Source organism: Etheostoma cragini, chromosome 11 (assembly GCF_013103735.1).
Source record: "Etheostoma cragini isolate CJK2018 chromosome 11, CSU_Ecrag_1.0, whole genome shotgun sequence".
Taxonomy (NCBI): domain Eukaryota; kingdom Metazoa; phylum Chordata; class Actinopteri; order Perciformes; family Percidae; genus Etheostoma; species Etheostoma cragini.
The window spans coordinates 15,882,562-15,908,728 of record NC_048417.1 but is presented as its reverse complement, the minus strand read 5'-3'; the positions used below and the strand labels follow the sequence as shown (position 1 = coordinate 15,908,728).

General features: G+C 40.0%; 1 protein-coding gene and 1 pseudogene across 10 annotated transcripts in view; both read right to left on the bottom strand.

Moving 5' to 3' along the window:
* The window catches only part of LOC117953232, a 14,295-nt pseudogene extending 5,053 nt beyond the window's left edge, over positions 1 to 9,242 (bottom strand).
* Positions 9,243 to 9,423: 181 nt separating this feature from the next.
* Positions 9,424 to 26,167, bottom strand: part of LOC117953447 (bromodomain adjacent to zinc finger domain protein 2B) — a 46,080-nt gene continuing 29,336 nt past the window's right edge. For 2 of the 10 annotated variants that reach the window (XM_034886464.1, XM_034886465.1), the window contains exons 9-38: positions 25,532 to 26,144; positions 25,101 to 25,379; positions 24,363 to 24,423; positions 23,093 to 23,201; positions 22,794 to 22,895; positions 22,173 to 22,383; positions 21,554 to 21,646; positions 21,410 to 21,471; positions 21,061 to 21,126; positions 20,183 to 20,248; positions 19,560 to 19,604; positions 19,261 to 19,293; positions 18,095 to 18,160; positions 17,727 to 17,867; positions 17,010 to 17,264; positions 16,215 to 16,438; positions 15,748 to 15,822; positions 15,362 to 15,596; positions 15,199 to 15,261; positions 14,961 to 15,105; positions 14,201 to 14,853; positions 13,747 to 14,023; positions 13,437 to 13,592; positions 13,105 to 13,259; positions 12,716 to 12,921; positions 12,331 to 12,466; positions 11,684 to 11,830; positions 11,242 to 11,555; positions 10,856 to 10,999; positions 9,424 to 10,646 (exon numbers count right to left, since the gene is read on the bottom strand). In XM_034886464.1, coding sequence (XP_034742355.1) covers positions 10,499 to 10,646; positions 10,856 to 10,999; positions 11,242 to 11,555; positions 11,684 to 11,830; positions 12,331 to 12,466; positions 12,716 to 12,921; positions 13,105 to 13,259; positions 13,437 to 13,592; positions 13,747 to 14,023; positions 14,201 to 14,853; positions 14,961 to 15,105; positions 15,199 to 15,261; positions 15,362 to 15,596; positions 15,748 to 15,822; positions 16,215 to 16,438; positions 17,010 to 17,264; positions 17,727 to 17,867; positions 18,095 to 18,160; positions 19,261 to 19,293; positions 19,560 to 19,604; positions 20,183 to 20,248; positions 21,061 to 21,126; positions 21,410 to 21,471; positions 21,554 to 21,646; positions 22,173 to 22,383; positions 22,794 to 22,895; positions 23,093 to 23,201; positions 24,363 to 24,423; positions 25,101 to 25,379; positions 25,532 to 26,144 — 5,280 coding nt within the window. In that variant the 3' untranslated portion in view covers positions 9,424 to 10,498. The remainder of the gene's footprint in view (positions 10,647 to 10,855; positions 11,000 to 11,241; positions 11,556 to 11,683; positions 11,831 to 12,330; positions 12,467 to 12,715; positions 12,922 to 13,104; positions 13,260 to 13,436; positions 13,593 to 13,746; positions 14,024 to 14,200; positions 14,854 to 14,960; positions 15,106 to 15,198; positions 15,262 to 15,361; positions 15,597 to 15,747; positions 15,823 to 16,214; positions 16,439 to 17,009; positions 17,265 to 17,726; positions 17,868 to 18,094; positions 18,161 to 19,260; positions 19,294 to 19,559; positions 19,605 to 20,182; positions 20,249 to 21,060; positions 21,127 to 21,409; positions 21,472 to 21,553; positions 21,647 to 22,172; positions 22,384 to 22,793; positions 22,896 to 23,092; positions 23,202 to 24,362; positions 24,424 to 25,100; positions 25,380 to 25,531; positions 26,145 to 26,167) is intronic. The other 8 variants (XM_034886468.1, XM_034886466.1, XM_034886467.1 and 5 more) reach the window with 8 other exon arrangements.

Sequence of the window (26,167 nt, the reverse complement as noted above, 5' to 3'; positions counted from 1 at the left end):
CAGGTACAGCCAGCAAGTACGGTCTCCCCAAGAACACAAGTCCGTTCTTTGCTTACTTGGTATTGAGAAACGCCCATTCTCTCCCATGCTTCCTTGGTGGGACGGACTAAGACGCGAGGAAGGGACGCAAGCGGAGGAGCCAAGGATGCAATTTAAGAGAACTGAGACATAGCCACGATCTCTCCAGCATGTTCTTGGTCTACCCTGGGGTCTCATCATCATCGCTATAATTCACAGCACAAGTCTGGAGATAACTATTTCTCATTGTCAGCAGTAGTAAAGCCGGATCACTCAGTCCAGTGCCACATACCTTCATTGTTGTCCAAAAATAACATTACATTTGCACTGGGTGACATGTTCCTACATTACCATTAATACGGTCAACTTCCTGCTGCCATAAATACTCACCAGCATGCCTAATATGTATCAATCCGCAGCTGGAAATAGCCCCTTACAAATGCATTAGTGCCTTCTGTTTATGTCAAATTCATTTTTTTAAATATTGTTTATGAAGCAAAGAACGGTTTAGAGCCAAAAACCATTTCTGATCCGCTGACCTGACTAACCCCGCCCACAAACACAGGTGTTTTTAATGACTGGCTGATTAGACTGGTTATACTGGGACTCACACCAATAAGAATAATAACAGGGCAGGTTGTCCCACCCTAACAGGTGCAACTAAACTAACAGGAGAGTGAGGAAGGTGTCAATCAAGCCTAGTTTGTAGTGAAGAGGTCTAATAAACTAAGTGAAAACACCTGTGTGGGTGGAAAATGGTTTTGTAGGGGATTAAAATGACATTTTGGGTTATTTATGGTCACATCTTCCACTGCACTCTATGTATTTCTGTTTTATTCCATTTTAGTTCATTGTGTTAATTGATTGGCATGCTAGCATTTGCCAATTAGCACTAAACACAGAGTACAGCTGTGGCTGATGGGAAGGCCATTTGTTTTGCAGGTATCTTGTCACACAGGAAGCTGCCACATTATTCCTCTTAACCCTGAGGGGGGACGCAACTGTTGCCACCACAGTTTATGGCAACTCTAAAAACTACTGTGCCCATATGTATTAACAAATTACTGAGCCACTTTTAAAATCAAACTACAGTTTTGCGACCCATTATTAACAATTCAGCAGGAAACGCACTGCCTTGGGAAGGGGTTAAGAGACAGACCAACACACTGTTGTTCCTGTCCCTTCATGGGATTTGCTGGCATTAAGAAAAATGTTGAATAATACCAGCCTTATCCTTTGAAGCCAGACATTTTTTTTGATCCCATTAGCTTCACAACACGATCTACAGTATAAGAACATGACAAAAAAAAAAGCTTTCAGTCACATGTAAAAAAGACAGAGTGCAATACAAAATAGCTCAAAAGAAAAGATGTTAAAGACCTTAAATGACCTAAACACCTTTACTAGACTCTTGGTATCGTAACCGTTCACATATAAAGAACATCATACAATAAAACTGTCTGGCTGGTGTCTGTTAGCTCAAAGATTACTGTGAATAACATAATAACATTTGTAAGGAGAAAAAAGGGTGATGGATTTATTTACCATGGCACACTGTCTTGATTCAGATGCTGCAGAAAAACATAAAAGGGAATAACTTTAATATGTAGAAAGAAAGAAAAAAACAAGATGAAAGGAAATGGGAGATAAAGAGGTAGAGGCATGAAAAAAAGACAGATCTTCATTGAGATGAAATTTCCTTGTCAACATCAACCTGACTAATGGCAAATAGCAAGCTGCCCTGATGAGGCTTCACGGCCTCCAGATGTCTAACGAGTGCACCTTTTCATTTAGTATTCCAAATGTTATCTTTCATGTCGGGCTGAACTTTTTTTCTGGAAAGATTTACCTCCATAACAACGGCCCTCTGAGGCTCAGTGGTAGTTTGCCCTGCTGCACCAATAAACATCAATCACAATTTCTCCTCTAGACACTGCAGCCAGACAGCAATACATTTGTAATAGGAGCTTTTCCTGCTGGATATCTCCCCAAAACACTCTTTTGGTAGGCTTTGGCACTCCAAATGACTCTTGGGCTTTGAACCACTGCTAACTGTCGGTTTCAATTAAAGGAGGAGTGATTGTGCATTTGTAGGCGCCGACCTAAACAATTCTCTTTAAAATATGTACCAGTTCTGCTGACCCCATCTCCTATTCTCCACACCTTTACGGTTCTGTCCATGGATCCGGTTGCAATCCATAGCATGGTGGGAGACAGAGCAACAGCAGTCACATACCTTCAGGGAGGAGGAAGAGGAGCAGGAATGTGAAGGGTGTGTATATCAGACTAAAATTGACATAGAAAGAGATCAGCTCTAAAAGTCAGGTTTCTCCTACCCTTGGAAAAAAAATTCCAGTCTTAGATTGTACAGTATCTTAAACCCTTTCAAGCACTTCAAAGGGCTCAGCTGGTGCCAACCTGCCGTGCCACTTCAATGACTGTCTGGAAAGCAGCGCTGGATAATATACTATTGCATCACTGCACAAAGTGCTTCTGGGAAAAACTATTCAAGCAAAAATCACACATTTTGATTTTAAAACACTTGGACTCCTACTTTGTTTGATAACAGCAGAGATTGCACAGCAATGGGAAGTCAGGTGATTTACCTGTCATGCTCTTTCAAACTGTTAAGCAGGGTTCCCAGGTTCTGTAAACGAAGTCCAGACAAACATGAACAGAACAGGAATGTTTGGCATCTGTTTACTGCGGCTGGCATTTCATGTTTAGAAAGTAGTTAACTGAAGCAGCAAAGCCAGCCCAAAACACCCTACAAGTGTTTTTGTGCTTTATTTACCGCATCATATATAGCAACACTGTTATCCACCAAACTGTTAAATAATCATAGTAAACTTCATTTGCAGAATCCATATGCATGCGTTTGCAAAACAGTGGATCCAAACAAAAACACACACATTATATAAGTACAGATAAACCTTCAGCATGTTTGAATTAAAGCCAGAAACAGCAGAGGAATGCAAACAAGCAACAAGATAGACTCCTCGCCTGTGGCCAACTGACAGAATAACAGGACACATGCTCAGCAGTGGCATCTGCTGTTTACAGCACAGAAAAAAATGTACTTTTTCAACATAGACGACAGATTAATTTAAACCTAATTTGTCCCAAATGAGCAAATGACTTCACAGCAAATAATACAACAAATTACATTACAGGACAAAAATAGTCAATATTCAGTTGCCAAATAAGGGGATGTTTATCAGTGCTCGTCACACGTGTGTCAATACGAATTGATTTGTGTGTGTGTGTGTGTATGTGTGTGTGTCTCACCCCGAGACAACCAGCTCTCCATCAGAAGAGAAAGAGCAAGACAAAACTGGAGCTGACTGGCTGGTAAGAGTGTGAACCAGCTTCATGACACAGCCTGGGGGACGGACGGACGGACAGACGGACGGACGCACGCACACACACGCACACGCAGACACGCACACACACATACACACACCTTAGAGTTCAACCAAGAATAGTGTTTGTATTTGTCAATAACTCTTTCCCTCCTGCTAGCTTGCAGCTGTGCCACCTGCTGACAGCCGCTTGGAAACAAAAGATTTTCTTTTTGGCAATAAGCCAGAGACATTCACAGCTTAAGATATAAAGGATACTTCTGAGAGAACAGAGTAATAAGTCGTCCTGCAATAATCCCATGTGTGCAAAAATCAATCGGACTATAACAGTATTTAAATGATTAGCCTGTAAATACACACATACTAAATTGAACCTCCCTTTCCTCCATTAGTGTAAAACTGCTGTTTTCAGGCCCTGTGGGAGGTTAATTTGTTATTTGCACGCATATTCTAGATGTGAAGTGAAGCACCTGTACTTCTTGGTAAGGAAAAAACAAAACCCCATTATTAAACCTGACAAAATCTAAATGTGCACTTGTGTAAATAAATTAAATGTTCGAGAGGTATGCTGGTGGAGAAAAGAAAAAGGCAGATTTGCAGTCTTTTCCTTTCCTCAAAGCATACCTCAAAGAGTTGACCCTCAGAGCTTAAATAAGACCATATTCTGTGGATATGGAGCCATAAAAATATGGGGCTGCAAACACAAGTAAGCTAAATGTTTCATTTAGACAGTGATCCCAGCTTCTAAATTGGCCCCTTGGTTCCCTGAATCATCCACACATGAGTCTCTTTATCATATAACAGGGGGAGAAGGGTTTAAGCATGCAATCCTCTTGCAAAGACAAGATAAATGCACATTTCAGGAGGGTGAGCAGGTTGAAAGCTCCTCCACATAGAAATACAGTACACATGTGAAAAATACATTTTATAGAAATGAAATGAGCACAGACATTGCTCGGTGGCTTTCTACAAGCTGCACAGAAATGAAAAATCCCTACTGACCGCAGCTGGTCACCTCGTGTGACACATCTTATCCTCCCCAGATACAGCAGTTACCACGGAAACACATCTTAGGAACTAATAACATGGAGTGTTCAAACACTAATGAAAATACAGTCGGCAGGCTGGTTACACAACCTGTGAACATACACTAAATGTTTGTGTCCTGCTGTCGGTTGTACAAGATATTAATGTCACGGTGGATATACTGCGTGCACCTGATTTCCTCTCCAACTCTTCTCCACACACACACACCGTCCTCTGCAGCTGCTGTAGTTCAGCAGAATGTCTTAAAGGGATCCATTATTAATGAGTCAGTCTGCAGCAGATTTATTCCACACACTAATAAAATTCCTCTATTCTGCAGAGCGATACCAAGGTTAAAGCAGTCAGCAGGTTCTCTCTGGGTCTCTCTCTCATGGGAGATGAAGTGAGACAGCTTTCAGTTCAGGGAGGAAGAAGGAGGGGTCGGCCTACCTGCACTTCACGCTGGGAAACAATCCATATTTTTTAGCTGGCTGTCCTGTCCGCAGGAGGTCAGTCGAAACTCCACACAGCAGCCATCTGCAGCACGAAAAACAGCCACATTCCCTCTTTCCTTAATGTTCATGCTCGACTGACTTTAATAACAGAATAACTGCCTGTATGTGAAGTGTAACAACACATGGCAAGCATCTGTTTCACTGTATGTGGCATAAATATAGGGTTTAGATTAAAAGAAAATTTTCAGAACAAAAATATGTTTTTTATTCCCCAAACGTGGCAAAGTACAAATACTGTACATGTCCTCTTGATTTAAGATGAATTAAGTTACAAATTAAAGGATTAGTTCACCCGAAATCACAAAAGACTCAATCAAGAGTGTTCTGTTCTGAGATGGTGACAAGTCCTATTATTTTCATTATTAATCTACATATCTACAGACTAATTGTTATTATTAATCAATGCCATCTGGTTAACAAAAAGTCAGAAAATAGTAAAAAAAAAAAAAACAACAACTAAAGATTCAGTTTCCTAGAGCCCTTGCTGATTGCTTGTTTTTTCTGATCAGTAGTCCAAAACCCAAAGATATTTAGTCTACAATGATTGTCAACAGTACAAAGCAGCAATGACTGTAAAACACATGAAAGGAAACAGCAAATGTTTGGTATTTTGCTTGATAAATGACTTAATAATAAACCATCAACAGACAAACTATCTGCATGTATAGACACCACTAATGATAAGGGATTGGTGAATGTTCTTTGGTACTGACTGCCTGGACTTGGAAGCTGCAAATGAACTGCCCGCTGGGATTAATAAAGTGTCTGAACCGAACTGAATATAAAATGTGAAATGTGATTATTGTATTTTCTTATACTGGCCTTTAAAACACTAAGAACTCACCAACTTCAAACTTTGGTGCAAAGCTGCAGCAGCTGACTCCCAGGTCGTGGGCGTCCTCCTCAGCATGCAAGAGGTTGATGTCAGTATCCCACAGTTTGAGGTCTCCGTGGGTGCAGGCCGTCACAAACACCTGGTCACAGGGAGATAAGCAGCACGCCACAACACTGGCCTCGCTCACTGCGCTGCATATGTAACAGACAATGTTAGAGTCACACATTGGGTTAGGACTAGCCAGTTATAAATAGCCAGGTTTACCGGGAATGCTGTAAAACAAAGGACTCTAGCTGTGTGAAACTAATGTGAACGAGGCTATGGAGTCCTGGATTGAGATTAATTTAAACCACCTGTGAGAGGGTTAGTTAATTAGAGAGCCACAGCAGCCCTAAGGGGGGCTTGTGAAAGCTGGGATCGTCAGATAAAGATGGTATTAGTAACATTTTTAAATCAAGTTGGTAGTTCTTGTCAATAAATGCTTGTCTGGCTGTTAGTGTGCATTAGTCCCGTGTGTCCCTATTGTTAAACCTGCCTTAATGTAGTAGAGAGTTAAGTAACCCTAATTTTTCTTGAGTAGGTTGAATGTACTGTGGGTCTAACCCAATGGACTTAAAAATGTTTTAAGGTCCTGAAAACCTTATTTTTTTCCAGCCACCTTCCTACCTTTAACCAAAGGGCTCCAAATAAACACAAAATGTTCCGCCAAACTCTAATGAAATAATCACATGAAACATATTCAGTGTACCAATCAGAATATTTTAATGTAAGCATCAGAATGGTGCGCAATGACTATTTGCTGATGAAGGCCATAAGATATGGCTGTAAAAACAAGTTCTTTACCTTATGATTGGGATTTCAAGTTCAAGAGTGAACCTTCAAGCTTGACTTGAGTGGTCAGGGAGAAATCATTGTCAGTCTACTCTGATCAAACAGCTATTTTGATAATTGATTAGGTCATTTATCAAGCAAAAATGCCAACGGGTTCCAGCTTCTCACATGTGAGGATTTGATGTGTTTGTTTGTAATATGTTATAGTAAAGTGATTGTGGTCAGATGGACAGAATGGGCTCTAAGAAATTATAAGTGGCATCATCGAGAACAACCATTAACACAGATTTGCAGAGTTTTTGAGTAATTTATAATAATGAATAACTTGCTTTGACAATTGCTTACAATAGTAATGATCAGTGATGGGAATAACGGCGTTATAAATAACGGCGTAATAAATAACGGCGTTATTTAATATAGTAGTATTTAACATAGTTTTTTTTTCGTCAGACCAACTAGATCTCTGAGCCCAGAGGCAAAGACTTTTTTTAACGGTTCTTCCTTGGTTAGTGGGCCGTGCACGGGACAAGCGCATAAATGCTCATGATTATTTGAGGTTGAGTAAAATTTCATGTTAAGCCAATCAGAGGTAGAGTTGGGCGGGTGTTAGAAAGTACGCTTAGTTGGACACACAACGAACAACAGAAGCGAGTCAATCAACGAGAGACAGGTATGGCGAGCCCAAATGAGGGGTAGTAAATATTAAAAATTCCAAAGCATCTATTGTGTATTTGTTTTGATCCACTATATAAACTTAATATCTTCAGACATGGCATTTCATTGAAGGCTAGTCCCCCTTTGTCCCACATCAACATTAAAGTAGTTTACATTTGTGTACATTGTGTTAATAACGTATTGTATGAAGTGTCCGTTTCATTATAATATTCAGATTTATCATAAATAAATTGTACATGCACATGTATGTTAAATTGTGTTAAAGAGTGGTGGAGGTGGGGTCACATTTGAGCATTTAAAAATGTACTTGAAAGAAATGCATTAGTTAAGATAGATAAGATAGATAAGTTACTTTTGTAATTTGTAACAGAAACTAATTTAATTACTTTTTGGAAGAAGTAACTAGTAACTGTAACTAATTACTTTTTAAAAGATACTTGAACAACACTTATTATAAAGAAAAATGTAATGTAATGTAAAGTTCCCACATTGTAAAAAGTGAGATTTCCATGTCTTTATGATTATAAACAGGTGAAGGTGCTACACTATGCATTATATACTCTACTTTTATACTATGAAAAGATCAAAATGCTCAATCTGAAGGGAAAATGCAAAAGGCCCACACTGAAAAACTGTGCCTTTAAACGAGCTGTCAGGACTGCTGTACTGTTGTGATGTCACAACTATAATATAGGTAGAAAATGCTGCTACAGTTCCGTTACAGTCATTCCACGACTGAGTTACTGAGAGCGCTGCTATGCAATACGCTGTACTGCAACCAATCAGAGCAGACTGTGAAGGGTGGCACTAAACAGTGTTTCAGACTGAGAGTGAATACAGGTACTGTGCATTTAAACAGACAGTATAAGAAAACGAATGCGTTTTCTGAACATTTAAGCGTGTAAACATGTTCTAGTAGAAACTCAAAACACAAGTGTGAACTTGAAATTTAGCATGATATGGGCCCTTTAAAATGTCACTTTAAGGCTGCAACTAGACAGCAAACTGGCCCTTGATCGCTTTATACCGTCTGATAATATAATATAACTGTTGACGTGATTGACACCGAATCATTCTGTACCTGCGTAATGTCCTAGAGGGCCACGTGGCCATCGCAGGCCCCTGCCAGCAGCTGGGAGGAGTCTGGTGCAGCCGCGCACACTCGGAGCGGACTGCGGGCCGGGTGCTGCAGTACCGCGGCCACCTCACCTGTCTGTGAGCCCCACACGATGGTGGATCCGTCGGTGGAGCAGCTGAGCAGGTAGCTGCCACGTGAGCTGGAGCAGCTGCAGTGAACCCCGTAGCTTGGGCCGTGAGAGGAGAACAAGGAAGCTTCGAGAAGTCTGCTGGGTTATAAACACTGAGACTTTTATCAACGGAGCAGGTCGATGCGCGCGAACTATTGACACCATCTTATGACAGATGTACGGGGAGCAGTTCGCTCACAAGGTGGCGCAAACGCCCAAATATCAGCCTGGGAAACGAAAGAGCGGAGCGACAAACACCTGACGGGAAGCTGCGTTTCGTTAAAATACAGCAAAGATACAAACATCAACACAAACCGTTGCTTCTTATGTGTCGAAAGCGTCTCTCATCAAGTATTTCCTCTTCCGGCTGTAAATTCCTTTTCTTATCTCGCACAGCTGTTTAATCATGTGAGCTACTATGAGATGCACAATGGTCCCAGTCCATTTCTTTTACACTATAATTTCAATACAAAGTACAAATATTTCTTTAGTAATAGTTTGACTATTAAAAACAATACTTAATGTTATCACAATCGAGAATGGCACTTTTCAGTGTTATATTTATATTATTGGATTTGAATTTTTTTCAATTTTTGAATGGAAGTGGAAGCAGCATTTTTATGTTGTAGCTGGTCGATGGGGAACTAATTTGACCTATTTTACTATGTTGGGTAATATTTTTTTCCATAACAATGCTGCATATTTTATTTGTTGTAAATGTACTTTGTAACATTTCTTCATTGGCACTGAATAAAATCAATGCATTAACTCCATTTCAGTTAAGCATTAAACCAATGTAAACCAAATCAAAATGTTTCAAATTAAATCCATGGTTAAAAAAATTGCAACGCGATTAATATTAAAGATTTTACTTACTCTGAATAAATAGGAAAGATAGTGAGGGCCTAAAAGTGTTATTTTGAAAAACAGGTTTATTTTAAACAGTTCACACACCCACTATTCAAAAATAATATTCCCACAAAAGTCGCTACTCATTTCACAATATTCATAAAAAATACAGTTACTTCAAGTCTCCTGACTTCAGCTGTCTTGAGATGTCTCTGGTGGACCGTGACTGTCTGACTCCCAGCTGGATTAAAGCCAAGTGCAGGTTTCAAGTCTGTCCACAGGATGTCTGACAAGACTGGCCAAAGGAAATGCTTGGAGATGAAACACTATTTGCACCACATCAATTCTTTTCAGAGAAGAAGCTCTGTGTATTTGTTACATTTTGTGTAAGAGTTTCCTACAGTATATTGTGTAGGACAAACTGAAAATAGAAAAAACAACACACTTCTCCATACACTGTTTAGAGGTCAGAGGTCAGGCACTACAATACTGAGGAGACCACATGTTTTGAGTGGATATTCAGCACAGGCAGAGTACAGTATAAGACATGAAGTGCTACAATCATCTTTATGCATTAACAATATTTTAACCAGAGTGCACTGAAAGTACACTCTATACATGCTAGAAATTAGATTTGTAAATAGTGACAGTGATAACACCTTTACACAATTACCTCGCAGATTAACAGTAGTACAGCCCAAAAACTGTAAACAATTTTTTTTAATTGGCTTGTTCAAAAGTCCATAAATCTTCAGATTTATTTTTTTTTAAAGCTGAGTGCCATGTCCTGCTTTTTCTTAGAAAAGACTGACATAAATACTTGAGAAAATAAATACACATGTATACACTAAGCTAAAGTACTGATGATAAAAACGCCAAGGGCATATCTAATGTGGAAATATTTCATTCCCAAATAAAATATTATGTCCAAGAGTCAGTGCATTTTGATAAAGACTACAGTATTGCACTTTAAGATATTCAACAAGTGTGTTTTGTCAACAGGAGAATTTGTCGTTTTACATTGCGGTGTTATTATAACTTATTTGCTGATTTAGTGTCTCAGGTGAAGAGAAGGCCTCCAGCACCAGAGACCAAGTTTGATATGTAGAGAGTAGCGTAGAAAGTCCAAACTGTATTTGTCTACTCCAGCAGTTCAGTCCACCGCTTGTCAAAAAATCTTCTCATGCTGTGGCCGGCTCGTCCAATTTCAGAATCATCTTCGTTAAATGTTTCACAGTTATCAAAAACCTGGTTCACGTCAACGATGAAGGTTTCCAAATTCAAGTACCTGTAATCGTTAGAAAAGGTTTTTATTCATATGCAGCACCCAAAACAGAAATGGAAAATTAGAAAATACATACATACACAGAGAGAGAGAGAGAGAGAGAGAGAGAGAGAGAGAGAGAGAGAGAGAGAGAGAGAGAGAGAGAGAGAGAGAGAGAGAGAGAGAGAGACATTTCTACTTCTAAAGCAACACTGTGACAGTAGCACACATACTGGTTGTTGGTGAGCTTTTCTCTGATGGTGGAGAAGTCCATGGGCTTCTTGATAACCTTCCTGTATCCTGGGACGACTTTCTGGTTGACGGGCATGAGAAAGGGCCAAGCGTCCTGATGGGCCTCCAGCTCAGCCAGCAGTAATCTGGAGAGAACAAGGGAAAAGATAGAATTTCAGATCATTTTTGTTTTCATTTCACCAGTTAGGGAAAAGGTTTTTAAACGTCGTTAGATTATGTGATATGAAATTACATGATAAAATGGATGCTTTGATTTTTGCATGAGGATGATTGTCTTGAATTCCAGGAGCTCATCTAAAAATGAATATTTTTACAACGAAAAGAACTAAAGTAAATTCTGCTATGCATGCAGGAAGTATGTGTTTACCGGCACACCGCCAGCCCATATGTGTTGTTGTCTTTGGCTGTTTTGGCTTTTTTCAAACAGGAGACGGGGCTCTCATGGCCGGCTTGGGAGCCGGGTGGGCTGTCGTCTCCTTTTCTCTTTTTGAACTCCTTTGTACCCTTCTTTGGCACGCTGTTGCTGCTGGCAGCCTCTACTTTGATGAGCTCTCCCACCACAGATGGCTTACTGTTTCGTTTTACCTCACTGCCTTTTTTCCCTCCTCCAGCTGTTCGGCTCAGTTGCTTCCTACTCCGGGGGGATTGACCACTCTCCTGAATGACAGAACACACAGGAGACTGGTGAAGAGCCACACAAAACATAACATATTCAAATCAATGCATTGAATGTGTACATGTGATACAGCTATGTTATCACTTGACAATTAGATCTACTGTAACAGTGGAATAAACACATGCTGGTGTACCTTCGCCACACAGGTGGGACAAAACCAGTCGCCGTCAGGCACTGTAGTGATCTTGGGTTTCTGGCAGTAAGTGTGGCAGCCTTTGTCGCAGCCATCACAGAGTAAGAGCAGTTCTTCATTGTCCCCCTTTTGACAGAGCTGGCAGTGCTAGAACCACCAAATATGCGTAGTCATGAATTTAAAGATACATCTCTATGAAAGCTAGTGATTTATGCCATTCTTTGTGGTGAGACATGTTGAATGATGATGATTTGTCACTGATTGTGCTATTATTTGATATGGCTGTTGCCTGGTAATTATGTATTATATTTTGATGCTAACGCACTATTCGTTTCTTGTCACCTCTCGCCTAAAAACAATCCCGCTTTAAGAAACACAAGCTGTGCAGATTTATAGTTCTATATAGATCTTTTATTGCTTTCAATACGTTTATGTACTTTTTAAAAATAAATTCAATAAACCAATCATTCATACAGTAGTTTTATATTTAATATTTTGTGAAATGGAATGACAAGCTGTGTAGCCTTAAAGATCAATCTCCACAAAGAGAGACATCTTAAGTGAGAGCTAAAAATTGGTGCTTACATTTATTTATGATGAAACAATATAAACAAATCTGTGCTTATAAGAGAGAGAGTGCCACTAACCACTTTCATGATGGATCGCTCCCAGGCGATGGATTTCTGCAGCTGCTGAATGCAGAGCGACAGCTGAGCTGAGCTGCGGACTTCCCAGAGGGCTTTGCGCCACAACTTCATCCCCGGTGCCACCTCTTCCTCCCTGTTTTGAGGTCAAAGAAAGTGAGACTGCAGCATCACTGTACCGCAACCACATATATAGTCTGCAACATTAATTCACTGAATGATAAAAACCATTAAAACAAGCTACTCCTGTTTAAGAAGCAACATACTGTGAGGTTAAGAATCTCCAGGATGAGTGTGGAATGAACAATGGTGCAGGAGCAGGTACAATTAAATTATCCAGCCAGATCTGAAAGGTTGTACTCAAAAAGGATCTTTTCTCTCCATTTACCTTCGCTCTATGTTTCTCTCCAGCTCTGCCAGCCTGATGACAGCTATATCAAGGGGATTGTCAGGCCGCCGCACTACGGTGCCGGGATGTTCATCCTGGCTGGTTTCTCTCTGTGCTTTCTTCTCTGGAGCAGGGGAAGATAAGAGCTTGTGCTCATGATACACCAGATCCCCCCTCTCTGACTGGGGCTCAGGATGCATCCAACCCTGAGGTAGACATCATCTCATTTAATGACACAGTAAGTAACATCAAGACAAAGTGAGGACATGGGACAAGGACAAGCATATATTGGATAATTACTCATGAAAATTAATTTCGATAAAAACAGTGGCTCATTATCTATGTGAGCTGCACAAACATGAAAGAGTAGGATGCTCATCTGCCTGTACCTGGACTTGCAGGCGAGCAGAGACCACTTTCCTCTCCAGACCCTCGACCTGCTGCAGCAGGCTGATATCCACCTCCATGGCCTTCTCCTCAACACACCAACCGTCCACCATCTCCTCACTCAACTCCCGCTTCTCCAGCTCTGCCACATCAATCGCTGCCACCACAGATGCATGCATAAAATTATAAACTACTGTCTATTGAAAGCAAATGCAATATACTGAATGTTAAGCAAACAAATGCAGCATTACAAAAGGTGAAATTACAGCATTTTTGTTTCACTGCATGTTTGTTAACTTGACGTAAAAAAAAAGCAGAGCAAATGTGGACCAACCATCTTTATTGTTGGCACAGAGCTGGGTAGTATACTCCATATGTTTTTGGATCTGTTTCTGCAAGGCCTTCTCTCTGATGCCTCGACTATGAAGGGCCTTGACCAGACTGTGCAGTTCCTCCATGTGTGCCACCCTCCACCAGCCACACAACATTTCTGCCAACACACATGCAAAAATGTTTATCACACGAATGTTACATTTTTACCAACACAGAGAAGTAGCATAACTGATTGACAGTCATTCTGGGCATTGAATATCTTTAGTCCAGCATGTTTGACTTATTGCGTACTAGCAGTAAGCTATCCTTACCCTCGGGGATAGGCTGAGGACTAGGGTAATCCTGGGTCTTGACAGCAGGGAATGACGCACAATCGTGCTTGTCACTCAGGGGCTCTGGGGTCTCACTCTTGTTGACAGAGTTGTTATTTGCCAGCAAGAAGACCATGTTGCCATTACTTTCTGCATGCTGGGAGGCCAGATCCAACATGGGGGATAGAGCACCCCCAGAGAAGGGCAGGCTGGGACTTGCTGCGTTGGACACGTCGCACTGTGTCAGTCTGCTTTGATGAATGCCAGACTTTACTTGCTGAGGGGACATTACACACACACACAATTTAAATTATGATCAGACGCTACTTCCACATTCATATAAACAAATATGAGGCAATACAGTGGGACCGCCTAAAGGTGTCCAACTTGTGTTTTAAAAAAAGCACAACATGATCTGGAATATTTGTGACTGAGAGTTATGTTATCTAACAACCTGAAGGCCAGATGGCTGCATGTTACTGATCCCAGCAGGAGCCCTGGCTGTGGCAAGGGGATTAGGGGAGAGGGAGAAGGGGGATTTAGTGCTGACGGTCTGTAGAGGAGAGGAGGAGGCTGGAGGGCTGGAGCCGGAGGTAAAGGAAGACTCATCACAAGGAGAGCGAGGCAAGAGGCTAAACCACTGGTTGCTCTTTTCCTTTAGTATCTTGGAAAGCTGGCTGTCATGAAGGACAGAGTCAGGGCTGCAGGTTATCCAGGGACTACTTCTGAGAAGAGACGGCACTAAAATATCTGTTTTATCCATCAGTCCCTGCTGAGTAGTGACTGTGTGAGAGGTGGGATATGAGGAATAAGATGCAGTGGTAGGGACTTTAGCAGAAAGACTGTTGTGAGAATTGATGTCTGAATCTTGAGCCATTTTGGCTACTTCAAGGAGTTTGCTGAGCTTAGAGAAAGAGCCGGGTTTCTGGAGAAAGAGATTGAGGCTGTCTTTGTCCTGCTGGCCCTCTGGTGTGGTTGTATCGCCGTCTGTGCTCTGCGCTGGACTGGACACCGTTGGCTTCTCCAGCTCTTCCGGCTGCTCTTCTTTTACCCTGAGCACCTGGTCAGTCCTCTGTCTTTTCTTCTCTTTCTCCACCTCTTCATAACCTGAGTAACATGAAAGGTCAGGCAAAGTGCACCACAAGTTTCTGTCCTGTACATGGTGAACAAAGACAAAAGTGAAAACCATTTGAGTTATAATTTTTGGTCTGTACCTTCACAGCTCTCCATCCCTTCAACAAAGATGCCACTACACTGCGGTAAGACCCAATAACGTCTCTTGTAGCGGTCCTGTCCAATCGTCATGGAGCGCAGTGAGTGAGATGAGTCAGATAACTTCTGTCTTATCTGACTCTGTTGCTAAATAGACAGAGAATAGATCAGGTTAAACCATGAGGTATTAATTGATGAGCTGAATCTGAGAGAAAACAACTCTTATAGGGTTTCATTTACCTTGAAAGTTTTCTCAATCTGTTTCTCTAGCTCCTCCATGCTGGCTGAGTGTACACTGTCTTCCTAGATGAGAAGAAGTCATTAGTGTGAGGCCAGTGGGCCGACTGAACAAACACTGGTTTAAGACGCTGGCTACAATAAAAGAATCATGGATGTCACTAACCTCCTCCTCACACATCTCTGCTTTCTTTCCCTTCTTTCCCCCAGATTCTTCTTCATCATCATCGTCGTCCTCTCCTTGGTCTTCACTGTCGTCATCTTCGTCCTCTTCCTCCTCACTGTCCCCTTCTTTCCTCTTGCATTTGTTTCTGGCAGTGGGGATGGCAAAGCTGTGTCTGTTTTCTCCCCCTACACTGCTGTCTCTCTTCCCCGTCTTCTTGGCATGAATGCTCCTGAGTCTTTAAACATAAAAAGGACAGCCAGGTTGTAGCGTGCACGTTCATGTAAATACAGACTAGTTGAGAAACCTAGATTGTTTGCTTATTCGGAAAATGTATAAGTGTAAGCACAGAGTCTCCCAATAACGACTTAGATGATGCATATACTTACTTGCGAAGTTTTCCTTCGACAACCCACTTATCCTTCCTCAGGTTGGTTATGTGATCTATATTTTTGTCGATCTCACTGCAAAAGTATCAGACAACGTTTTTGTACAAGAAGAGTACCGTGTTTTTGTGTCAAACTGCAGTGTGCACCAGAAGTGTTCCAAAGTGTTTCCAGTTCTACTGAAAAAATGATTGCACAAAGTTTGATGCAATATTTCGAAACTGTCCATTAAACCCTGATTAGTCTTATTCATTTTGGTACTTACATTATTCATAAATATAAAAAAGCCAATACTTTCCACTCTCAGGCAGAGATTAACTTGCTTGCTACTGGTACATAAGGAACACTTCACAATACAGACTTAGAATGACCAGGATTTAATGGTAGTTTAGTTCATTAACATTACTGCCCTACACAACTGCTTTGTTTTATAAGTAAAAATCAAAAATGACAGGAGGCAGGATTATTACCTGATCACAGCCTTACTACAGCAAAGTTCATTAACCAGGAATGCCAGCATGGAGGCCTTCTGTGATGGGCTGTGGGCCTGAAATGCCTTGGTCTTGAGGCTGAGGGCCAGAGCAGCTAGCTCTGTCTGCTCACAGTGACCCTCCATGTAGATATGCAGGATCTCAGACACGTTGTCTCGGTTGATCCCCACATTAGTCAGGTGGTCCCCCAAGGCGGTCTTATTCTGAGAGAAATATGTGTTTAAAAAAAACTCGAAATTTACAAATATTGGAGCTACATGTCGGAATTGACCGAAATTTTCCTTTGGGGTAAGTGTGCAAGGTTAAGCGCTTGAGTGACTCCTGGGATGTGTCATGTTTTAGTTGACAGTCTTGATATGTTTTTTCATTGTATGCACATCTCAAAAAATCTTGACACAGCCTAAGACTCTTAATAGGAAGATATGTAATAATGCATTGTAATGTAAATACCCAAGTATACCCGACAGCACACAGCATGGACAAATGGCTTTGGGGAAATGTGTGAAAATTGTGGTTTCAAATGTACTACATATGTGCAACAGCTTAAACACTAATACCCTCCTAAACACACTCTTCATTTAGCTGCACAGAGCCTGAGGACAATTCTAAATAAGTTCTAGCATGTGTGTTCTGAATGAAAAGTGATTTTTGTAATAGTTACATCTGAATCAAAACCTTTTAAGTGCACAAAGTAGCAGGTTTTTTTGTATGTTTGTATGTGAACATGCATGTAAATTACAGTACAGGAACCATTTACAATTCAACAACTCTCACCTTGTGACCTCCAGGTATCCCAGGATCACACACAGCTGCAGACAGCAGGCTCACCAGCAGGTCCTGCACCTTGCCCAAACTGTCCCCAGTGTTAAGCAAGCCCTCTTGAAGGTCACTTAGGTTGACCATATTGGGATTTATATCTAACCTCAGGACCTTTCCAAAACTGTGCAGAAACTGCAGCACCATCAGGCAGTCAGAGAAGGTACTTCCTTGTAAGACCAGACCAGGGATCCGGGACCACTCTGGAAGTGGCTGGAGGGAAATAAAACCATTATTTGTTTTCAACATTTCTGGAAGTACAGATGTGACTTGTTTCATACTAGTCTGTCTGTGAAATCCTGTTGAAGAAATCTTAGGATCAGATTAAAGTATCTGATCAATAACACTCTGGTTGGTGCTATTGTATTAGTAGCCACTTGGTGGCAGTATTTTGACCTACACCTGCTTTAGTTTTTAATCAATTTCAGATGCTTTCAGTAATATTACACTGACATCTATTCGGTAGATCTGATAGTGAAACAATGAGTACATGAAAATTCAAAAGTATTTTTTATCTTCATACCTATAGCTCCTACAGTGATTATAGCAATTGATTTTTACGTCAATGAAATCCCTGTGCTGGTCAAAAATCCAACCTTTTCCATCTACTCTACAGATACAAAATGAAATACATTGGCTCTCATTTTCATCTGCTAGCAGCACCACAGTGTATACCTTATGATCTGCTAAACACATGTCTTCATTTGTTTTTTTCAGCTCCTTTGCTTTTTCCAACTCCAGTCTTCTGAGCTCCAGTTTCCTCTCCTTGTTTAACCGTTTCTCATCCTTCTTCTCTTTTTTCAGACGCTCTTTTACCTACAGCCAAGAGAAGTATTATTGACACTGCTGTAGACTACTCAGAATTACAGAGGGTGGAAAACACAAACAATGACCTCAATTAGCACAGTCTTGAATCATCAAAAAAAAAGAAAAAATAGAAAAGAAAAAACATTAAGGAAATAAACACTGTAGCAGGACACAGGAGTGGTAATGACTAGAACCAAGGGTAACACGGGTCTGTGATCAGAGCAGGCGTTACCCACCTCTGCCTTCTTACGGGCCTCCACAGCCTTAATGAGCATCATGTGTTGCCTGCGCCTTTCCCTCTCCTGGCAAAGCACAGACACACAGTTTTTAAATTTTTTTTTATTCAAGGTTCAAACTACTTGAGGAAAAAAATGGTTCATATGTAAACTGTATGCATACATATATGCATTACACAGTATGAACCCCCTGATATGCACAGTAGAAGAAGAAACACAGATCACTATTTGTCATCAGACAAAATGTTGCCCATTGGACAGTAGTTAAAGGGTAAAGAAAAAAAACACAACAGTTCAATCAGATGGAACACAATGATTAACGAAAAAGCTACATGCACGTAATGAAGCGCACACATAAAGTATAAGCTTAAAGTTAAAAACAAACAGCCACTATTAATCCAAGCATGTCGGCAAGAAGGCAGACTGAAAGGTACAGACCAAGCGGTTTAGAACTATAAGCCACAAATATTAAGTGTCTCAGGGACAAGCAAAGCACATCATTTATAATCACCTAATCATCACCCTAATGTTGTATGAAACTATCTCCAATTTAAATTATTACATTTAAACTCTTTATTTACTGTGAAAGCTAAACAATGGAGTCCATTTATGTTATTATTGCCTCCCTTACAGTTAAGATATATTTAGTGAGAATATTGATCCAAATTAACAACCATGATAGAACATTAAAATCTCAAATGAAAAAAAACAAGAATTTAGTTTGCATTAACCCAGTGGTGTAAATCCCTGTCAAGAATTCAAACTACAAATTGATTTTTCTCAATTATTAGAATGAATGAGAAAGTTGGCTCAAAAAACTCTTTAGAGTAAAAGGATTTTGATAGCCTATATTTAATCAAACTAAAACAAAAAACAATGTAATAACTAGTTGGTGTTCTGTCAGGCTTTTCATTTCATTAGAATGTTTTGCATCCGGTTATATTTTCTGTGGAGTTAGATGTTTTTGATCGTATGGGCCAGATAATGGATGTGTTTTCTTTGAGAGACAAATAGCGCAGACATATGCAGTGCACTGTTCTGGAAAAGGCATGCAGAAGGATGTAGTATGACTGCAGCCAATGCTACACTTCAGGCACTGCAATGATGGCAACCACTGATCACAACACGTTCACAATATGTTGTTAAATGTACAGAAACAAACATACCCATACCATATCTAGTCTATGCCTCTCCAACTCCTGGTAGAAAGAGTTGGCAAAGTATTAAGAAATAGAAAATCACAGAAGAAAATCAATGCAAGAAAAATACAACCGGTAAGGTCAAATAAAAAAATTCAGAGAACCCTAAAGCATAATTTGACAGGATATATTGTGAAAAATATTTCCATTAGGCTACCAAAAATTATCAATAGTTAGAGACCATGTCCAAGGCATTTAGTTTAAACAAAGAGTAAGAATGGGCGTGGTATAATGTGGTCATGGATAATAATAAAACAAATACCGACCTGGTGCTTCAGTATGACAGCTTGCAGTCTTCGTATCTCCTTCTCCTTTTAGAAAAAAAGATGATTTCAATTTGAAACTAAAACATGTACACACACATTTACAAAGTTCCAGGCCTCTAGACTTCATTTTCTAAAATCTTTAATAGATCCATGTAGAACGCAAGGAGATGATCCAACCTCTTTTATCACAGGGATTAACCAAAGCAAGGAAAATCTATTTTGCACTGACAAGCAGTACAATGGAGCAAAAACATTTAACTACAGCCAAACAGGGCCAAAACACGGAGTCAGGGGCATGAAAGATATTTGTTAGGGGTGTGCAAAAAAAATAGATTCACATTTGTGAATTGATTCAAGCTTTACAGCTTCAAAATCAATTCATAAAGATCCAAAATTCATAGTTTTTTCATGCTATAATGGTGTTTATACTTTCACATGGGGAAAGTAACTACATGTACATACTTTGAATCGTTTTTGAACTGAAATTCAATATTGATTCAAATCATAACATTTTCTGAATCGTGCACCCCTAAACTTTTAGCAGCTTAACAGGGGAGCAGGCTGTCTTATGTTTTTGAAGCAACACTTCTCAATCTTGTTTACAGTCAGTTTGTTCATCTCACCTTGTTTCGCTTCTCAGCCTCCAATATTTTGGCACTGGCTGCCTCTTCTTTCTTCTTTCTTTTTACCTACATAGATACAACAGACATGCAACAGAAACAATAGACAGACAAATGTAAAACACATTCATTACATATACCAAATACATTTGCTTGAGGCAACAAACTCTGATTAATGAAAATTAGATCACAAAAATCATCAAGTGAAAACAGCAAAAGGACTAGAACAATTATCTCAAATGTATAAAATACAAATCTATATTGGAAAAAATAAAAATATAAAATACGTTTTTTTTAAATCCGTTTATGCCTTCAATGGAAAATATTTATCAGAAAAGCGGAATAGTGCCAGTGGCTCATTGATAATGTTACATACTAACATACTGAAATCTTGAGCAATGACATGACTATTTCCTCCCAATAACACTGAAAGACAAAATGGCTACAGTTATTAAGAAACACCAGCAGGCAGTGAGAATAAATTAAGCAACATTTCTATCAGTAATTATAGCCACAACTAAATCCTATTAAGAGTTGCTTGCCAAGCGTGTCAACTGAAATTTGATTTATAAAAGCTAAAATACTTCACAGGTTCTATTAGTGGCAGAATACAAAATATGTATTCCACCTAGTCATGGTAAACTCTGGGCCTTACTTAATGAAATATTGTATTTTGTATTAAAAACAATAACGGTCTAAGAATATTGTTATTGGCACTTCTGCAAAAAAACAATTAGGCATTAGTGATATGTACTCACTAGATGTGACTTAAAGTGGGAACACATAAAATCACCTTTGTTTTGTCAGGTTTTTTCAAATCTTAGCAACAGCAGAAAGGAAGTGTTTTGGGGAATGTTTCTGCAGTAACTTTCAGGACAAACCTCAAGAATGTGCTGTGCACGGAGTTCTTTCTCCATACGAATTTGCTGAATGCGCTTGATCTTCTCCTGGTAAAAGGATGAGGGCAAGATCAAATAAATTAACTTTTAAGTCATGCATGTTATAGAGTGGCAAGGGGGGTTGGGGGAGTACAGTGGGTTTATGCAAATGAGGAAGGTGTAGCATTTGAAAAGGATAGCTGCTTCATGTAGAATCTCAAAAGCAATTCAACTGTGTGTTTAACACCTTTTTTCAACTTGGACTTGGACAACAAACTCTGAATATGAATAGAACAGCAGAAGATGTATATGAACCAAAAATGACACAATGCATTCAAAGTAAAGTCCTTACTTGCTGTTTAAGAATCTTTGTCTGCTCCCTCTTTTTCCGTCTCTCCTCTGCAGCCATCATTGCTGGAGGACAAATAAATTAGGCTTGCACAAAGCATTATGAAGCAGTGTTAGAGAAGAGTGTGACTGGAGAGTAGCTGTTTACCTTGTTGCTTCCTTGCCTCTTTGGCTGCTTGCGCCATGGCCTGCTTCTCAAGTTTCCTTATCATTTTGATCTGAGCTGCCTGTCGAGCTATTTCTGCAACATGATGAAATGTGTTACTGAACACATCACAGACCATTTAAAAAAAGTTAAATGAAAAGTGACCCACAGATACTCTTACAATTCCCCAAATCCCTCTTAACAACCTCCAGAGAAAGTACCGGGAGTTTTTGCAACGAGCCATTGTATTTATGTGCAACAATGGCAATGTAGCCTACTGAGACATCAATATTACTGCCTCTTCTAAGATTTAAGAAGAAGATTTTTACAGCTTGATTTTAAGGAATTGACACCGAAACATTCGCGACAGATATTTTAGATTTTTAAAAATAGTTCTGCTATTAACCTCCTCCATAGAGCTATTGAATGGCTTTGAAGCTGAGCTGGAAATATAATGAAGTGATCACTTTATCACCAGTTAGCCAAAAATGCACTAAACCACATAAGAAAATAATTGATATGTATATCCAATATTTGTTGGTTAATATGTATATACTATATGTAATAATGGTTGATTTTCTCTTGACCAGGTGCCACTGAGTTTTGGAAGATGTAAACTGACCTTGAGCCTCCAATTTGCGTAGCAGCTTTGCGTCGCTGACATCTTGGAAGTTATTTTCACCAATATTAAGAGGATGAGGATTCCACTGTCTGGCCCCAGTGAGATTACCTATCTGCTGGCGCTTAGACTGTGTGCAATGACTGCGCCTCCCATCCATCGCTATGATACTGGGAGCAATCTCCTCCTCTGCCAGCAGGAACCACTGTAAACCCTGAGTTATCAGTCGGACAACAAAGACAGATTAAAACCTACAAACGCAACAAAATTTGTCTACACTGATTATTTCGTCATTGCTTTAACTTGTGGATTTTCATGTTGACCGGCATAACTACTCATTGCATTGAAGCAGTGAATACACAGCTTCCCTCAGAATGTATTTGTTTTACTTTTCCTGCATGTAGACAACAGACTATTTTTCATGTTTAAAACATTTTTTAAATAAATTTTTCATTTCATATAAAGAACTTTTTTCGCTGAATGTTTGATCTCTCTTTTTAACAAATCCATTATATTCTATTATATATTTATTTTCCATCTATGATTAAAAACAATATTTTTTTTATAATAAATGTCAACATCTTTAATGAAACTAAATACTAAACAGAAATACAAGTCGTTTACCTCTGGTCCTTCTCTGGCTTCATAGAAGTCACCAACTTTAATTTTTGTACTGAAGCTGAAATTATCCCGTGAGATGTTGGTGATTCCATTCCGGAGTAAGTACTGTAAACAAAAGAATAATGCATTATTAATTAAAGCCATATTAACTGTAATTAAACTGGTAAACTGGTAAATCACCACACATGTCATTCCCGACTGAGGGAAAAGACTTAATGCTATACTGATGCAGTGACCATGTGCAATCATTTAAGGCTTTACATTTAATTCCAATAAAATACCAAGTGACACTGTAGATTTACCTTCATTACATCAGGATACTGCCGCAGCTTCTTCCCACATGGAGCAAAGTAAGCCACTTCTCCTTGTACACGACCTGCCACAGTCCTGATCCGGGTCTCTCGCTTCCAGCTGAAGAACATAAAAATGGTTAAATATAGTTCAACAAGGAACAAAACAATGTCATAACCACTTTAGGCTGTTATCATTCATCACTGAGATATATATATACATACATACATACATATATATATATACATACATACATACATATATATATACACATACATGCATACATACATACATACATACACAGACACACATACTATTTTAAATATACTGTATTTTACTTTTAGCTGATTTTTTTCTCTCATTCAAGGTCCGCTCCATGGCCTTAGCCTTTTGTTTTAGTGTCAATACACATGATCCTCTTGTTAACAGCAGCAAGCAAACAAGAAGATAAACTATGTAAATGTTGTACAGCTGTGTAGTGTGTGGCCTTGTCGTCCTCTGACCCTTAAAGTAATCACACTCCTAAATGGCCATGTGCCAAGTGGAATTACCCCTTAGTTCCCATGAGCTCTGCTGGAGAGCAGCTTACGCACAAGACATGTAGGCTGTTATCCTAAACAGAGCAGGGGCTGATATACAGTCTTATGGCCTCTGTTTCCTGTGAACCTGCTGATGAAAAACATCCCGACAACATGAAAGACGCTCAGATCTAAGACTGCAGAATTTGTGGGCAGGGAGCTGCTAATGTTGCATGTCTGTCTTCAGGCTGGCTGCAAGTAACCCCTTTATGCTGAAGTGCTGGGCCTCATTTCATTTCCTGCCTACTGCTCAAGATTGGGGTTTTTAAGGTCCCTAAAAGGAAGGCAAGGATGTTTTTTTGTGGTCTACTCCTACTTAACTCTTGATGAAAACGTCACTGTCCTCAAATCAGGAATCTAGTGGTGCTTTTTACAATAACATTTACAGTATTTAATCTGGGTTAGAGTCTCTTACTAATTTTTCTTACTGGGATGAATGTATCTCATCACAGAAAGTTTTCTTGATCAAAAACAAAGTCAATATGTGTCTTGGGCTGCTCCACAAAGTTAAGATGACCACAGATGACCTTTTATAAAAAGGTCATTCATCAGCTTCCAGTGAGCTGACATTTTACTACAACACCAATGCATGAAAATAAATGATACAGGGAGTGTAACAGCAAGGAAAAAAAGGAACACGGTCAGACCTCAGTCAAACTTTTATGCGTCTCTTTTAATGTGAAGTGCATGCACAATATCTTACCCAACCTCAAGCGGCAAACGCAGAACTCTTTCATCCGTTACTCTCCTTCTTTTTCCCGATCCTAGGTAACAGGAGAAATGACTCAGCGCTTTTCACATCCATTTCTTTTTAATATATATTAAATAGCAACTTTACAACTACACTTAAATGACCATACTGGTCAGTGGACAGGTCACAGCAACATAAATAGAAAACAATATTCAGACCTGGACACATAAGAGAAGTGCAAAAAAACAGGATTAAAGCATGTACAGCAACAAAACTCCCCGCCACCATGACAGTTTAGTGGTTTAAGAGGGTTTGCAGGTTTATCTAAGGTTTAAGATAATCTAAAATTCACATCTAAATTACTTAATAAATGTAAACATTTAAAAATGTGTCATTAAGAGTAATTCAAGGCATGCTGCTGTGACATGACATTTCAATACTGTTTTTAAAATGAAAAAAGAAAATAATATTTTTCTATTATAGCAATTCAGAATCCAGCACTGTTCTTAGCGTAACATGTTCCGTGACTCATCCGTTATCGGATCTGTAAAGCATCTACCTGGGCTATTAAAGCAAAAGCTGCTGGGAACCATCGAAACGATGCAACAAACACCATGCTGACTTTGGTCATACTGCTACCCTGAGTGAGTGAGTGAGTGAGTGAGTGTCTTATTACTTACTAAAGTATCTTATTAAACTGTAAACTGAAACTGGATGCATTTGACTTTTAAGCGAACCCAGATTTGTTACCTGGGAGTGTGGCAAACTTGAAGGGAGGCAAAAGGGTGCTGTGGTTACTCAGTGTCCCTGAGCTGGTCTCTGTGGTGGGGGTGAGTAAGCTACTTGGTAAACTAGGAGGTTTGATGATCTTCAGGTTCAGCAGGGAGCAGTTGGCTGAGAGGTTCAAAGAGGACACTTTAGCAAGTTTCAGGTGAGTCCCTTCAGCATCGCTGTCTGCTTCTGTCTCACCGCGCTCCTTCATATCATCCTCGGAGCCATCGGAGTCGCTATCTAGATTGCTCCCCGACTCTGCAGAGGATTCCAGCGTGACACAGGGAAAAAAACATGATATCCTAATTAGCATTCTTCTCACAACAAAATCTCATCTAACACCTTATAACTGCAATAACATGTCAATGGCATTTTTTTGTTCAATTAAAGAAAGGTCTGATGAATCTAACCTGACAGGCTACTGCCAGAATCTTCATCCTCAATGTCGGCTTCATCGTCTTCATCATCAAAGTCATTTCCTAAAGAGTCGTCTGAGTCCCTGCTGCTGTGGATATCAGACTCACTACCTCTGACTGAGTCTACAGGTGGATAGGATGAGTTTGTTTTAGAAAGGCTCTTTCCTGTATGCAGAGACTTGGGAGTGTTAGTCTTCATTGTTGTGTAAGAAAGACCTGATGAGGCTGAACATTTAAGTGGGGAAGCAGAGCTGCCCGACATCCCCTTAGTGCCAGTGGTTAGGTTGATGGGCATGGGATAGGGAGGGCTGGTGGCTACCAGGAGGGGCTTGCTACTGGGGGTGCTGCTCTGGCTGCGTGGTTTAGTGATGAGGGCCAAAGGGGCATCCTGAACTGCGCTCTGGATCACTCCATTGATGTGGTGGTTCTGGAACAGATGGGTGTCATTGCTGTGTGGGAGAGACAGACTGCTCAACGTATCTGACAAATGTTTATGCTGTGTCAGCAGCGACGAAGAGGACGCTGAATTTTTGTAACTCTTAAACCAGTTCTTGCTCTTAGGTCGCAGAGATGCAGCTGGCTTCACTGAGTCCTTAGAGTAGTGGGGCTTCAGAAGTAAAATTGAAAAAC